Source organism: Mauremys reevesii, linkage group 8 (assembly GCF_016161935.1).
Source record: "Mauremys reevesii isolate NIE-2019 linkage group 8, ASM1616193v1, whole genome shotgun sequence".
NCBI classification, from domain to species: domain Eukaryota; kingdom Metazoa; phylum Chordata; order Testudines; family Geoemydidae; genus Mauremys; species Mauremys reevesii.
The window spans coordinates 93,279,605-93,295,662 of record NC_052630.1 but is presented as its reverse complement, the minus strand read 5'-3'; the positions used below and the strand labels follow the sequence as shown (position 1 = coordinate 93,295,662).

Here is a 16,058-nt window from a genome sequence, read left to right as displayed (position 1 = left end):
CAAAGGGCTTTCCCCTCCAGCTCTGGCGGCTCAGCTAACCTGGGTTTTCCGGGCAGCAGGAGCCGAGCTGGTTTCTAGTGGGAGTTGGAAAAGGTCCCTGGGCTCTTGTAGGAGGCTCGGCTGGATCTAGGACGTCCCGGGAGAGATTCCTCTTAGGGCAAGTGTCAGCTTCGCCTCCCAAAAGGGCACCACGAGCAGGAGCCGGGCAATGGGCAGCCCTCCTCTGTTGCTTGTCTCCGCTCCTGGGGGAGAGCAAAATCCCTCCGGACCCTCCCCAACCTACCCTGGGCACCGAAACGCTTCAGCTCGCCTTGCTGTGTTGATTTTATTCTTTTCAGTGCTCCGAGGTGCCTCGTGTCTTGAGCCAGGTAAGTCAGTGGGGAGAAGAGAAGTTCCAGCTCTAGGCCTCATAACACTCACCCTTCCACCAAATTCAAAGGCCAAATGGCAAAACGGTGTCCTCCCTGGGTTGGGCTGTGGGACCCTCTAGTCAACGGAGCTTCCCCCACTCTGAGTCTTGTGCCGATTTGGAGTCAATCCCGACTCCTGTTAATCTTTCTCCCCCTCTCATTGAAGGGGGAGAGCATACATGATTTTTTTCCTCGGTAGGATTGATATATATTCTCTCATCTCTTTTCTGACTGACTTACATTACTTGCAGCCTCACATCCTCTAAAAAACAGGCTCAGCTTTGATTTGTGCTAATTACACTGACGCTGTGATGTGGTTTAATTTCACTAGTGCTTGCAGCAGTTGAAAATTTCCTACAGAGTTGGTGGGACTTTTTTTTTTTTTTTTGCATGATTGTAAACTTGATCTTCACCCTCAGGTTTATATTTCTAAAGGGTCTAGTGGATGAAGGGTACTGACCCCGCCAGCTGAGGCTCATGAACCTGAGAGACTTCAGCAGGGGCCTTTGCAACTCTAATGTGAAATACCTCAGTCTTGGAGAGAGGGGCATTTCTACAAAGACAAAACCCCAAACCTTTATTACATACACTGCTAAAAAAGACCGGACTAATAATGTAGCTTTCTTTTACCTTCTTAATTTTTTAACTCTACATTTTCCTCTACGGAGTTGTACCATTTTCCCAACTGAAGGCCGGAGGTAACAGTTTACATAGAGGTTTAATATTACAGCGACGGTATGTCTGTAATCTTTAGAGTCATGGTAAGTTAGAACACAATGCCAACATTCGCTTAGTGTACAAACTTTGGAGCCCAGTAATAAGTTTGTAAAATGCCAGATTAGGTTTAAATCTATATTAACATTTTTTTTAATTGTAAGGAGTGAAAATAAAGCTGAAGATTTGATTTGTGATGGGGCACTTGCTCCCTCTTATTTCTCACTAACAAGCTTTGAGTAGGAGACAATGTTTGCATCCCACTAGTGTGCTGGTCCCTTTGGGTGCTTCTATATAAATCCCCATTTTAACACAGGTATTTGTTATACGTATCAGTTGTTTGTAGACATTATAAAGTATAATGTGTGTGTGGTGGGGGGTGTTATCTTATCATACAGGGAGTTTCAAAAGTGTCTCGGTGACTTAGGAAAACAAGTATCATTGACTTTCAGTTAAACCTGTGGCTCTAAAGCCACTTTTGAAACTCCCACCCATAATATGTGTGTATATATTTCTGACTTAGATTGACATAAGAGAACAAAATGACACTCTGTTCACATCAATAATCCACCGCTATGGGTCACAATAGTAAGAATGGACCTAGTAGACCGTGGAAGGAAATGTTACGATTTATTGTGTCTATACGGATTATAGCAATGCTACAAACACTTTTCAGATTGTCTTTCGCTACCATTCAAAAATGCATCTAGAATGAACATGCGAAACTGCATTAGTTGTGCTAAATACCTAATCTGAACATGTAAAAACATCCTGTGTTCAGGCTTCCACTCAGTCCTTAGGTAACTCACCAGCCGTCCCTTGGTAGGAGTGTAGCACCTGTGCTGGGTCCCGTTTCACACCGACCTCCGATCACTGTAATACCTCGTCACCAGAGGGCAGGTGACAAGGCGGAAGCGCTGATTACGAATGTCCTTGCTGTTCTCGATTTTCACTCACCGTCTGGACGTTACCTGAAGGGCTTTGTGTTAATTGCAGGGATTTACAGCCAGTTAATAAAACAAGAATAGTAACAGACATCATAAAAATGTTGTGCAAAACCATGCTGGCAGGATTTGCAGAAAGACTCAACAGCTCTTAATAGAGGCACCTAGCTCTGATTTTTTTTAAATGCATCTATGAATGCAGACTAAAAGTATATACATTTGTCAAGTATCCGTCTCTACTTTAGAATTGGTTGGGAGCCATAATACAGAGAGAGAGAGAGAGTGTCCCGAAAGACACTATAGATATATACATATTCGTCTTTCAGGAGCCCTCTAGTGCATTCTGACCACAACCCAAGACCCTTTAAAGAAAGTTTAGCAATTAATTCTTGGCATACGAGATTATAAAGCAAGGCTGCCTTTCGCCTCTCTTACGTGCATCTGCCTGGTCTCTCTTCCCCACCATACGTTCTCCAAAGAAACCTCAACTGCAGCGTGTCCAGCGTGTGAATATTTTAAAGCCAAGTTTCGTCGCAACTCAGTTCTAGTGGGTTTCTCTTAAAAAATCGTGTGAGAGCGAGCAAAGGACAGCGCGTTTTGCTTCCCAGTCACCAGATTCCCATGGAGTCTGCGTTAACGTCAGTTTCACCCTCTCCTACGTGCTTGTCTCACCGTCTAGTTTTGTTCAGACTTTATTTTCGTCCAAGCTGCATTACAGAGCGCTTGTCCACGCTGGGGGGGGGGGGAGATCCTTTTTTGTCTTTTATTTCCCACTTCCCTCTGTTCAACAATCCGGATTTTTTTTCTCTCTCTCTCTCTCTCTCTCACTGTGTTTGGCTCAGATCTGGCCACAAATAGCTTATCTCTCTCTGTGTGTGCGTGATTTAAAGTGGCATAATTGAGAGCCGGGGCTGGAGCAGTGAATGATTCGCTGTGATAAATCAGCGTGGCTGTCTTCAGTACTGTACTTCCATTATTCATCTCAATGCGTGTTGGTTTATACGATGGACGTAGACTGCGGCAAAAAAAAAAAGGCACAACACCACCACGATGCAGCTGCTAACCTCTGCATCAACAGCAGCAGCGGCTGGTGAAGGACCGGGCACAGCATGGATTGATTATTCCCCCACCCCCGCCCCCTGCAAGCTCAGTGCAGCGCAGCCATTCGAAATGAATTGACTGTAGAATAATCACTGGATGAATGTGGATTCGGTTCTCTACCTACGGCTCGTTTTGTATTTTGGGGTTTTTTTCTCGTGACCTTTCTCCCCCCCTTCTCTTTTCTGTACCTTAAATGAAAATGGCTACCATTGACTTCATGAATAATTCGGAAGGCAGACTTGGCAGTTATGAGACTATGATTTTTTTTAAACACCATTTATTTTTCCCTCCCTCTCCACCGATTCATGAGTGTACAAGGGGGGGGGGGGATACAACGCTTGTTTTTTTTTGTTTGTGATCATTTTTGTTCTGGTTCTTTGTGCCTTTACTGGAGGAGTTAAAACCCTCCCTGCTGCGAAATCAATTGTCGAATAAAAATTGTGATCTGTACGGTGTTTAGCACCATGGTCAATGTCAGTTTTACGTTGCTGTTACTTCCAACGATGCAGCTGTTAGAGCGGAGACTGCAGTCCTAGGGTTTACCTCCTGTGTGTGCAAATAAAAGCAAATGGTTCTGGATATTTACTTTTCTAAAGATTGAGGATTGACTAGCTAATAAAAGAAGTATATGATTTGTCTGGGGCGGTGGGACGGGGTAACAATGCATCATGTTCCGTTATGTATTGTTTGTGTCTAAATATTAAAGTGACATATATAGGGATTCTGGAAGACATAGGTCCTGGTGTATACAGGACAAACAAGAAAGTGGGGTGGAAATCTCGAAAATATTTTCCATTCATAAAAATGTCAGAATGTTTATACATGCCGTTATTACATACATGCATGTGACTAAACAGCTAATATGGTATTGCCAGCTTCAAATGATAATTGCAATGTCGGTGAGACCTAATAATACAGCAGCACATACAATTTTAAACCACACCTCACTGTTTACTGTGAAATAACTTTCCCAAAGTTTATTTGTGGCATTAAAAGAGTTTAAGTGCAGAACAAATTGTAAATGAGAAGCTGTTTCTATACATACTGTGGATCGCTACTAGAGTTTCTACAAGTAGGGACAATCCAAATCTGAAGAGGATTAAAAACATACATCTGTAGGGAAATGCTTATTTCCTGCCAAGGGGGAAAAATCTGCAAGCAGAGCTTTTCCATGTTCTAAATGGAAAATTATATTATATTTGATTTATGCAAACTGGCTAAACTGCAATTGTAACAATACACCTGTTTCATAAAATGAGAACAGAACTTTAGAAACAGCTACATTTAAAAAAAAGAGCTCACTTTTTTGGGGAGTGGGATAGTTCAGTGGTTTGCGCATTGGCCTGCTAAACCCACGGTTGTAAGTTCAATCCTTGCAAGGACCATTTAGGGATCTGGGGCAAAAATTGGCCCTGCTAGTGAAGGCAGGGGGCTGGACTCAATGACCTTTCAAGGTCCCTTCCAGTTCTAGGAGATTGGTATATCTCCAATTATTACCTTTATTACTGCATTTATATAGAATAACTGAGTCCCCTGTTGTGATCTGTGTGTGTATACAGGAGTAAAAACAGAACAAAAAACAAATGAACAAAACCAGGATTCATTAGTCCCTTTATAATCACATTTCTGTGTGTTTGTATTGGTTTCAGAGTACCTTTTAATATTTTCTGTATGTATAAATATCTTCTTTCTGTGTGTTCCATTCTATGCATCCGAAGACATGGGCTGTAGCCCACAAAAGCTTATGCTCAAATAAATTTGTTCGTCTCTAAGGTGCCACAAGTACTCCTATTCTTTTTGTGTTTGTATTGTGTCTAGTTGCTAATAGTATTAGCACTGCAATTGTCCCAACTTGATATGGAAGTTAACACCCCTTTAAGATGAATAGAAGAAATTCTCTCCTTTTCTAGTGCTACTTTAGTCTGTTTCCAGAAGGTAAGTCGGTCATTGATTACAACAGCTCTACAACCACAAACTTACTTTTTTTTAGAAGAAATCTTATATTCTGCAAAATAAAGCAACCTGTGCAGAAAGATCCTACCTGACCCCATGTTGCCCATAACCAGGGATCTAGATTGCCAATACTTATAATGCAGAAGGTCTCAGCATTACAGTAAGGAAGACTTGAAAAATGTTCTGATGCTGAAGCTAATGCATTTATTAGATGTTATACAAAACCTTTAGACTTTCTGAACAGTGGAGCAGGAGGCAAAAAAAATAAAAATAAACTTGATCATATAATTTACTTGTTTAGAAAACCTAGAAAAAGCTTCAACTCGAGCACATGCTGACAGAAGCACTATGTGCACAAAAAGCAACAAGTACACATTTGAATGTAATAATCAAAACTGAAGTTTAGTATTAACATTTTAATCACTAGTGCTTCCTTGGTTAAAATGTTTAAAAATAAAAAGTGGATTTTGTAAAACTCAATACATAGAAAAGTTTCTGTCTTCCCTAGAGTGAATTCTACAACTTGCGTATAATATTTTCACATTTAGGGGAGATTTAATTTGGGCTTGTAGGAGTATTTTTATAACGTAGAAAAATACAGATAAATATTGACAAAACTTTTGTGCTCATATATTTTTAAGTTCTCTTTACATCTTAGGAAAGTGATCAGCTTTTCACTGGCACACGTTCTTACCCCTTATTTGGACATTTACCTCATATGACGTATTACACTATTTTGATAAATAAAGGCCTCATACATTCTCTAGTTCTTGGAGTGATTTGCAGACAGACATCACTCAACATACACAGTATCAGAAGCTTTCATACTGAAAGGTCAGATGTTAGCATACCGAGATTCTTCATGCCCAATCACTGTCCCCATGCACAAAGTTAGGAGAGATTTTGCCTGAAAAGTAGGATGCTTGTATTTTACAGACTTATTTCTAATAAAGAAAAATACAAGAAACAAACATGGTACTTAAACAGATCACTGATTATTGCAGTTCGAGAAATATTATATGTCTCGTCTTAATTTTAAACTTCATTGCTCACAGAGAAAAAAAGTTCAACATGGAATAGAGGAAAGCATTCTAAGTGTGGTATAAATAAAAGTTGTGAGGAGGCTTTCATTATACTGCCCCATTTTCTCTTAGTCATAACTTTTCTATAAAGTATAGTGCAGCTGCTGAGTGTTAATCTTATTCTATTAAATTCAATTAACATCTTCCAAGCCATATTTTCACCTCAACTATTAAATTTCAGATTCAGTGTGGAGTAAGTCAACGCAAGACAAATCACTGTATTTCAATGGGCTGTTTTCATGTGGTAGCAAAATAGTACCAAAAGTAAACAAACTGACGAAGTTTGGGAAGTATATTGTCATAAACACAAAAATGTGCATGTACCAAAATATATAGTAGGTATCTCGTAACAGTATTTTCATAATTTGACTGATCCTACACTCCTTACTCAAGCAAAATGTCTATTAAAGAGTGCAGGATTAGGTCCAAAATTATGTGACATATTATTTATGCTGAACTGTGATTTGGAAAGAAAGCTGCATCAGTACTGAAGACTGTAATCACTCAGTACCACTGCAGAGTCATTTATTGCCCTTGAGAAAGGTGTCTGTCGGTTTCAGATAAAGAGGAGAGAGTTGAATAACACAATGTGACTGTATAAAAAAAGTTTCTGTATATTACTTGACACGTGTGTTCTTCCATGTTCGTGGCCTAGTAGTTTAACAAACATGCTGATGGTTTGCACCAAACCGGTGCAGGGACTGTCTTTTTAGTACGCATTTGTACAGTGCCTAACACGTGGTTCTGAGCTCTGACTAGGTGCTACTGCAATACAAATAAAATAATAATAATTTTCTGGTCAATAACGCATCTTTAACTTAGTAAATCAAAACTATTTTCACTATGAACTTTGTAGGTTGTAGTTTTCAAAATGAATCCCCTTTTCAAAGTACTATTTAAACTGAAAATCTATTTATTAAATTGTAAGAAACTACAATCAAATAAGGAAAGAAAATAATGATTATTCTGGATCTCTGTCTCTGATTTCTGTTTTATTCCTTTCATTACTTGGAACCCATCTGATTATAGGTTGCTATTTCTGTATAACTTGCAATAGATAAAAGTATACACTCATTTGGAAAATTCTGCAGAATTTTTCAGTGATCAGCTAGAACCAGGAGCAAAATGGACTTTCCCCTCAATATGCTGGAGAACAAAGATTGGATTAGTGAAATTGTGAAATGGAAAGCTTTAGTATGGCAGACGGGATCAATGGTTAGGACACCAGCCTAGGCCTTCTGAGACCTGTGTTCAAATTCCCTGCCCTACTACAGACTTCTCTCTGACTTTGGACAAGTCACTTAACTTCAGGGGGCTGTACGAGTCTAAAATACCTTTGAGGATCTTAGTTTTAGTTCCCCATCTATACAATTGAGATAATAGCACTTCCCCACCTTCCAGGGTTGTGGTGAGGATGAAGACATTAAAGATTATGCAGTACTAGGATGATGGCGCTATGTAAGTACTCAAGACAGATAGAAAGCTGTATATATGAACATTTATTATTCACAGGAATTAAGTAATTTTAAATTAGTATTATGGCATCAGATTTCCATCAAACCTATGTGTGTGTTCATTTAATCTAAAACAGTTGAGCCCGTCAGTTTACTGTCTCTGCAGGCTTATTTTACTGTTTAAGGGTTCTATACCACTTTCATAATTTTTTTTTAATAATTTATATTATAGCAGTGTCTAGATCCTCAGATTGGGGATCAGGGCCTATGGTGCCCCATTTTGCTCACAGACTGTAATCTTATTTTCAGGCTCTTCTAAAAGAATAGAAATGAACACACCAAGAAAGTATCATAGTAGATGGGTATTGTCAGCCTCTTTTGAAGTATCTTTTGCGCAATAAATGATAGAACTGGGGGAAGGGGTAATGCCAACCCAGTCAATATCTATCAGCTTCCCCCCACCACACACAATCTTTTTATTGGAATAAGAAATGCCTTATGATACACATCAAATTATGGGCTATGGAGTAAGTGCTGAGGATTTAGCTCTATATATTGCATGTAAGTCTCTTGGGCCTGGGCTACACTAGCGGGGCGGTTCGAACTAAGATACACAACTTCAGTTACGTGAATAGCGTAGTTGAAGTTGCGTATCTTAGTTCGACTTACCTGGCCGTCCTCACGGCGGCGAGTTGACTGCCACGGCTCCCCCGTCGACTCCGCTTACTCCTCCTGTTGAGGTGGAGTACGGGCATTGATTCACAGATCGATTTATCGCATCCAGACGAGATGCGATAAATTGATCCCTGATACATCAAACACTACCCGCCGATCTGCTGATCTTAAGCCAATGGAGGCTTTCTATTGACTTTAGTGGGCTTGCAAATGGGCCCTGAAGTCCTGACTCTGAGAGGAGCTGACCGCCCTCAGTTCCCATTGACTTTGGAGTGAATTGGAGTCAATAGTGTCCAGGGCTTCTCAGATGGTGGTCAGCACCTAGGAAGGTTGGGGTCCATGGCAGTTGAGCATGCTCAGAACCTTGACGAAAGTAGTCAGCACTTTGGAGGATTAGGCCTCTAATGATCACAGTTTTATGTTAATATTGCTATGCTGTATAAAGAACTAATTGTTTTCTAAATTCTCCCTTATGTGACCCACCTCCTTTCCAAAAACCCAACATAATCTACCTCTAATGTCATTATTGCACACCTGCCCATCTACAGATGTTCCAACAGTCCCGGTTTTGGGGGGGGGATAGTCTCATAGAGTCATAGCAAGGGTTTAGCCCATGCTTCCTCCATCTCCTTTGGGGCAGACAGGCCAAACTTGAGTGGCACTGCATCCTTCCTTAGCTGCTTGAAATGCATCGAGAGTATTTTTTGATAACTCTTGATAACATAGCAGACAATCTTTTGCCATGTTTCTTTTAACAACACTCTCTTAATTTAATCTGCAGACAATATTTCATCATTTGACGATTTGCTAATAGAAACCATCTAAAAAAAGCCTCTCACTAAATAACAGAAGTTTATGCTAACCAGTAGCTACCATCTTTATTTACCAATTTTAGTTAACACTATAGTCTGGTAGATCTTTAAAGTTCTAATCTCATCCACTTAATAGTATTAAATATTTGGGGGTAACCATGATACCTCAGCAGTCCTTACTCAGCTAAAGGGCCACACTGTACTATTAAAATAATTATAAAGTTCCAGAAATTATCAAGTTGGGTTTTTTTTATGTTGCAATATCAAGAGATCTCAAGCTTCCAATTCATGATGCAATGCTTTTGCTGTCTGCTGTTAATCACACAAGCCTCCATCATCAAGGATGGTTGGGGGTTAGGCCAGATGACCTTTGCGGTCCCTTTTAACCCTGTGGTTCTATGATTCAGAGCTACACACAATTGACTGGTGGCTTTGTGTTTCTCGTGCCCTCTTTGGAGATTTTTTTAAAATTAAGTTTAGCAGATTGTATTTTAGGAGTTGTAGATATCAGGGTTATCGTGCAAAAATGTCCAAAGCTAGTTAATAGACACAACATCTTGCAAGGATGACACCAGGACTATTTTTGGGGTGCTGCAGAAGTTGAATACTTTGCAGCTAGGCATTCGATGACTGTAATGATAACCCACCCCCACCTTCAGGTTTTCCAATAGTTCGGCGGGCAGGCACAGTTCGAATTAGAATAGGATGACAAGACAGCAAGTGTGAAAAATCGGGATAGGCGTGGGGGTAATAGGAGCTTATATAAGAAAAAAACCTAAAAATCGGGACATCTGGTCACCCTAATTAGAACCATGCAGGATCCTTTTGTTTTGTTGCATTTGATTTCTGAACTCAGCAGATTTAATACATTTCAGAGGAACTTTCCCCCACCCAGTGCAAATGGCTCTGCCGACCTCCCGGCCAGTCTCCTTGAACTAATTCAGTAACTTGCAAATAGCGGTAGGGTTTGTTTGCTTTTAAAATGAGAGGCTCAGTTGCAAGGCGAACAGCATGCAGCAAACCATCTCCTTAGACCCCATCCCAACGTCCGCCTGCAGAAAAGACTCGCATTGCGTACAGATATACCCTACTCCTCTTCCTCCCGCCTGCCGCTGCTGGGCTGCGGCCTACTGTAGGTGGACCTCTGTCCCGGCCCCGGCCGCAGCTCGAGCTGAATCCTGGAGCTCGCGTTGATGGGAGATCCAGGAGCTGCCATTGGCCAAGGGTGGGCCCCGTGCGTGCATCAGCCTCCTCCTTGTGCGTCCGTGGTTCCTATGCAAATTGCAGCGAATGCGGAAATAAACACGGGGGGGGGGGGGGGAGAGAGAGACTGCCGAATCGATCGCAACTTCTGCAAAGTCTAACACAAGCCAAAGCACACAAGGCAAAGCCAGGGAGAGAGAGAGACTCTGAGAACCCAGCCAGCCCGGCTTGGATGGCTTTCAAAAAAGAGGAGAGAGAGTGTGAGAGAGAGATTGTATTGCAAATCCTTCTGATCTGGGAGTAAAGTTTTTTTTTTTAAAGAAAGAAACCTAACCAGCAGCCTGCAATTGGCTACAGCTTTTATTCTCTTCCGGGTTTTCAACGGTTCCAAGTTTATTTTAGATATATATGTATATATAAAAGCCAAACAATTGAACAAAAAAAGTGTCAACCTATGAAGCCAATCGTCTCAGCCTTGTAAAGTTTCTCACGTACTCTTTATACATTGCAATGGTACGTGGTGCATCTTAAACTTTCTATTTCCATGTTTTTATAAACAAAGATACTGTATGTAACGTGATACTTAATAGCTATTCTATTGCCGATACATTCGATGTCAGTGATTTGCTACAAAAATAATGTGTAGCTGAATGTATTTCTGTGTTATGTGTGCAGGAGATAGCAGCTGTGTGGTTGGGTTTTGTTTTGTGTGTGTATATTAGAGTTTCCTTTTTTTTTCCAGGGATTTCAGAAAACCGCTGAGCTTGACAGATTTTTTCCCCTCCTAGCGCTTGCTCGGTTCCAAAAAGAAAAAAAAATGTACGTGCTCGGGTCTGTAAAAAGACGTCTGGCATCGGCAGCCAACCCAGCACAAAAGGAAGTGTCTAGACTTTGCGTGTAATTGACACACGCCTTCTCTAATCAATGTTGCAAAGCTCCATGATGGACTAGAGGGCTGTCCAATGAGCGAGCAGCTTGGCTGTTGCAACGTTCGAATATCCCAAATGGGAGGGAAGCTGGGAGTGGGTTGGCCTTCTCCCCCCCTCAAAGTTCTTTGAGCTCAGCCGGGGCCAGTGTAGTTTCAAGCTGTCAAACCTGCTGCAAACTTCCGGATGTAGCAAAGCGCGCGCGCACACACACGTTTCTGCTAGTTTAGCAAAATGCTGAGTTAGGGTAATTTTAAAACAAATTGTGTGTGCTTTGCTCTGCCTTTTGCACGTGAAAATAGATTAAAGGAATGCCAGGGTGATTAGGCCACCCCTCCCCCTTCCCGTTGGCATTTTTGTGAAAGAAAAAGCTGTCAGTATTTCTCATGGGAAGTCGAGAAGGGCCCCCCTCAGATGCGTTGTGTGTTACTTTGTCACTGTGTACAATGGACATGAGGTGATTACACTAGCATGTTTAGCTGACTGCACATGTCTTTGCACATTAACTGTTCAACGGGGCCAAAAATTTAGGAAGATTTAGAAAGTGCTTTGCAAGAGTAGCCGTGCGCCTTCCCCTCGTGTGTTAGTCCTTTGTATGGTTGTTTATGGTTTTCTTAACCCATTAGTTACTGAATGGTGAATAGTGTGTACTGAGGTGCAGGAGGTCTGTGTTGGATTTGTTCACAGGCGACTGGCAGATGTTTTATAAAGTTGGGGTGTGTTCGCGCGCGTGGGTGTGGAGTGGAGGGAGACGGAGCTAACGCTACCATCAGGAATGTAAGTAACCCGAGACTGATGAATCTGTACGTTTCTTCCTGTTACTAGTCTTCCCTGTGCAGAAGGTGCGAGTGTAGGAGATCAGTAACACACTAACTTGGAGTCAGGCCCGTAGTCCCTTGGATATAAGTCCCTGACAGAAGCCCAGTGGAAATCTATTCCAACAGCTTGTCTTGGAGACAGTAGCTGGCAGGCGCTGATTTAAAATATCCGACTCCTCTTTCCCTTGAGCGATGTGGGTACTTTGAAAGTTAACTAGAAATAGGATGGGTTCTTTTAGCTCTTTGGAAATACCTCCCCGGGAGTTGACCCCTAAGTCTTCCCGGGTGCTACTTAAGGCAGATTTTGGAGTCACAAAATTCATACATTGCACTTAGTTGTGTACAGACTGTCTTTCAAGGGTCCGTAATCGTGAATTACTAGCCAGTGTTTTATTCCCAGAAAGCGGCTCATAGTAACCAAAGTGCAACAAAGTTGGGAAGAAAGAAAGAAAAAGAAAAAAAGGGGGAAACCCCCAAACCCTTGAGGTAACTGGCAAAGAAATTGTTGCTTTAACAAGTACAGAAAGTGTATAAAGGAGGGGGTAGGGGGCGAGTGTGGCTGCTCACTATTAGCCGAGTTCTGACTCCCGTGCGCATTGGGCGCTCAGGTCTCAATCATACTAATACGGCCTCACTATTAAGTACCTCCGAAATAAAGGAGAGTTCAGATGTACGTATAAGTGAACTCTCATTGACGTAATTTATATATCTAAGAGGATTTCACTAACGCTGGCAAGGTAAAGTTTCTGCAAATAAAACATTGTAAATGCAGTGTCGGGCAAAGTGCCAGAGAGAATATGGATAGCAGGGATCATGGCAGAAGTCTCTCTCTCTCTCTCTCTCTCAACAGACATCCCATCGCAAGGCAGCCTATAGCACTTTCAAAATAAATAACCGAAGTCCCCATTTCCAACGTCTCCTTCCTAGCGGCTGATCTCCGGGTTTGCTTTAGTGCCTCGCTTATTTTGTTATGATTAAGGAATTTGCTTTAACTATGCTTCCCCGCCCCCACTCCTGCGTGCCTTTCCATAGCTTTATATGCCACCCGACGGTGATTTCTCTCGGACCCCCCCCCCCCAGTTGCTTTGTTTGAACGTTCCGCTTGGAACTTTCACTGGGCGAAAGGAGGTTCTGAGCCAGTTGGGACCAGCGTTGTGCAAAGCTCCCCTCTCTCCTACCTCTTCTGTAGGCTCATGATCCTAGAGTTTAAGCGTGCACGGGGTGTGCTGGATTCGAGAAAGCGGATGTGAAGGGGTTTGGTGCTGAACTTGGATGCAGCCTCTGCCTAGAGGGCGCAAACAATCGTCCCACGTCCAAAAGTCTTACGAAGGGCGCCAAAAGTTACTTAAGATAATATTGCTAACCACAAAAAGCTGGAAATCGTGGAGCAGGGCTGCCTGCTGCACCGAAAGGACTGCTAGGGGCCCGATCCCGTATTCCGCGCGCACCTAGGATGCCCGTGGAGTTCATGGAACTTCACGTTAGCTTGTATTTGGGTCGGACAGGGAATGCAGGATCGGGGCCCAGAATGGAAGCTACCTCCAGTGACTCACTTTATTTTTAATTTTTTTATAATTAGATCTTACTGTGTATCACTAAAAAGTATCCTCTTTTGTATCGCAGGGCTCTAAATAGAGGCAAATGTAAACATTATAGCAACAAAAGAAAGTTGTTATAAGTTATAGAAGACTTTTTTTCTCTTTTTCTTTTTAAGGCATGCTTTGGTCAATATCTGCTCTCTGTGCCTCAGGTACAGGTCTTGCTGTCAGCCAGAAACTTCTATCGAGGAAACTTGGAGAGCAATGAAGTGATATATAGCAGCAAATATTTAGCTGAAAGTGTTTCTTGTCATTATTTGACTAACAGTTACAGACCACTTTTTTATCAAAGGAAAGCACTGAGTGAAAACAGCTCATTTTTCAGTTAGTTCAGGACATCTCAAGTTAAAGAAAAGCTTGTAGAGAACTTCCATCAAACATTGCCCTGGTAAATACCAAGAATCTCTTTTCAGTCAGCAAATTTAGTGACGTACTAGCGAGGGAACAGCAATGAAAAAGTCTCCAGTTGGAGAGAGAGGATTTTTTGTTACTTTTCTTACACCAGTTTTTTTGACAGAGCCTTTTCTTTGAACAGCAATGGGCACAGGGATTAACACTCCTGAACTTGTTGTGAAAAGGCTTTACAGTTTGAAATACAGTACCTACATCTCCCATCCACATGAGAAGCTTTGCACGCTGCATGCGGTGTGTCTTGTGGCGTCTCCTTTCCTTGGGGGGTGCTGGTGGTGTTATGAATGGTTGTGGATATGTAAGTGTCTGCAGGCTGCATGCAGCTCATTGGGAAGAGGAAGAGGAGGGAGTACTCCATCCAGGAGATATATTGATGTTAGACCGGAGAGAAAATATAAGACTCAATAAAAGAGAAAAGCTAGCTGACTGGAACCTTTCCAAACCCCAAAACCAAACCCTTCCTTGTGCCAAAACAGTACGTTATAGCCGAAATAAGTGGCTAGAGGCTCGGTTCTATTTGAAGTGCTTTACTTCTACTTGGGGAGGGGGAGAGCAGGGTAAATGCAGAGCACAGGTTGTGCATTTTTAGTAAAATAGGCATCCCTTACCATCCAGTGATTTATTTAAAATGACAATCACATGCCAAGTATTAGAGATATTTGAAAGTTTTGAACAAATGTATTCCTCCCCCCCAAGGGACTTAACTTTAAAAGACATTCCAGTTGGTAAAATATTTATGGTCCTGTATTAAGGTGTGTAGATCTTAAAAAAAAAACCCACCACCACTCAAAACCTAGTGGACTGTACCCACTCCAGGGTTATAATTCCTTAGTCTCAACAGTGCAGGGAAAAAAGCTAATCTGTGAAAATTCCACGTGTAAAAAAAAAAAAACGTCAAGACCTCCGCTAATGAACACGATGCCTGCAAAAAAAAAAGTTTTGAGTTTACAATGCGTAATTAAATAGATCCCACTCTTCAGAGGAGCGTGCAGCGAGCAGCCACCCCACAAATGTTCCCAGACTTTTGCATCTGTGGAGCTACAGACGCAATCTAGAGGCTCTACAATCGGTAGCCTGTATCGGTGAAGTTCCTTAGGCGATGCACGGAGCAAGGGAGGCGGTGGGGGTGGGGTGAGGGGCTAGCACTGTGGAAAAGTAGTTTTGTTTGCTGAAGCACATCCTGTAGCCTATAGCCGCCCGTGAGTCCTGCTCCTGACTGCGTTACCCAGTAATGCACTGAGAGCGGGGATCGGGGATAGGGAGGGCTGGCCGAGCACAGCACTGCAGCCCCTCTCCCCTCCCCTCCCTCCCCCGGGCAAGGCAGCGAGCGAGCTGCGGCTGCTCTTGGTGCGGTGCAGAGCGGAGCAGGAGCAGGAGCAGGAGGCGCGCGGGCAGGTTCCCGGGGAGCCTGGAAGCTGGGGGCGGGTGGGAAGTGTGTGCTATGCCTTTAACGCCTGGCTACAGTAGACATGTATAGTGTGTAGTGTAGGGAAAGTCTAGGCGGGGTTAAAGTTCAGCTCATGGAGCTGCTCAGCGCTCGCTGCAGTTTAGCAGAGTTGGAAATGTGAAAGCAAGAAGCAGGCTAGGTTCTCCCCCCCCTCTTTCTCTCTCCCTCTCTCTCTCTCTTTTCCTCTCTCTCTCCCTTTCTCTCTCTCTCTCTCTCACTCTCTCTCTCACACACACACACCTCCAAACCACAAAACCCCCCACAGCAGTCATGTATTCTCCTCTCTGTCTCACCCAGGTAAGCAGCTGTTTGGATGCATTTGGGGCTGGTTTTGCTGGGTGGTGCGTGTGTATGCGTTGGGGGGGGGGGTAGTACGGGGGGAGAAATACAGCTTTAAGAAAGTAACTTTGTTTCCATTAGGTTGCATTCCTCTTCTTGCACGGCCATTTGTGTAGGCACATGGCTAATGGCGCCTACTTATTAATGGTTTAATTAATATTGGTGGTGGGG

At 42.6% G+C, this 16,058-nt stretch overlaps 1 protein-coding gene across 9 annotated transcripts in view; it reads left to right on the top strand.

Annotated features, from left to right (window-relative positions):
* NFIA (nuclear factor I A) overlaps positions 1 to 16,058 on the top strand; it is a 463,875-nt gene that overhangs the window by 151,551 nt on the left and 296,266 nt on the right. Inside the window, exon 1 of one of the 9 annotated variants that reach the window (XM_039483690.1) lies at positions 10,710 to 10,861. The exons of 5 other annotated variants lie outside the window; for them this stretch is intronic. In XM_039483690.1, the coding sequence (XP_039339624.1) occupies positions 10,859 to 10,861 (3 nt within the window). In that variant the 5' untranslated portion in view covers positions 10,710 to 10,858. Of the gene's footprint in view, positions 1 to 10,709; positions 10,862 to 15,374; positions 15,846 to 16,058 lie in introns of those variants that run through there. 3 more of the 9 variants (XM_039483691.1, XM_039483693.1, XM_039483689.1) reach the window with 3 other exon arrangements.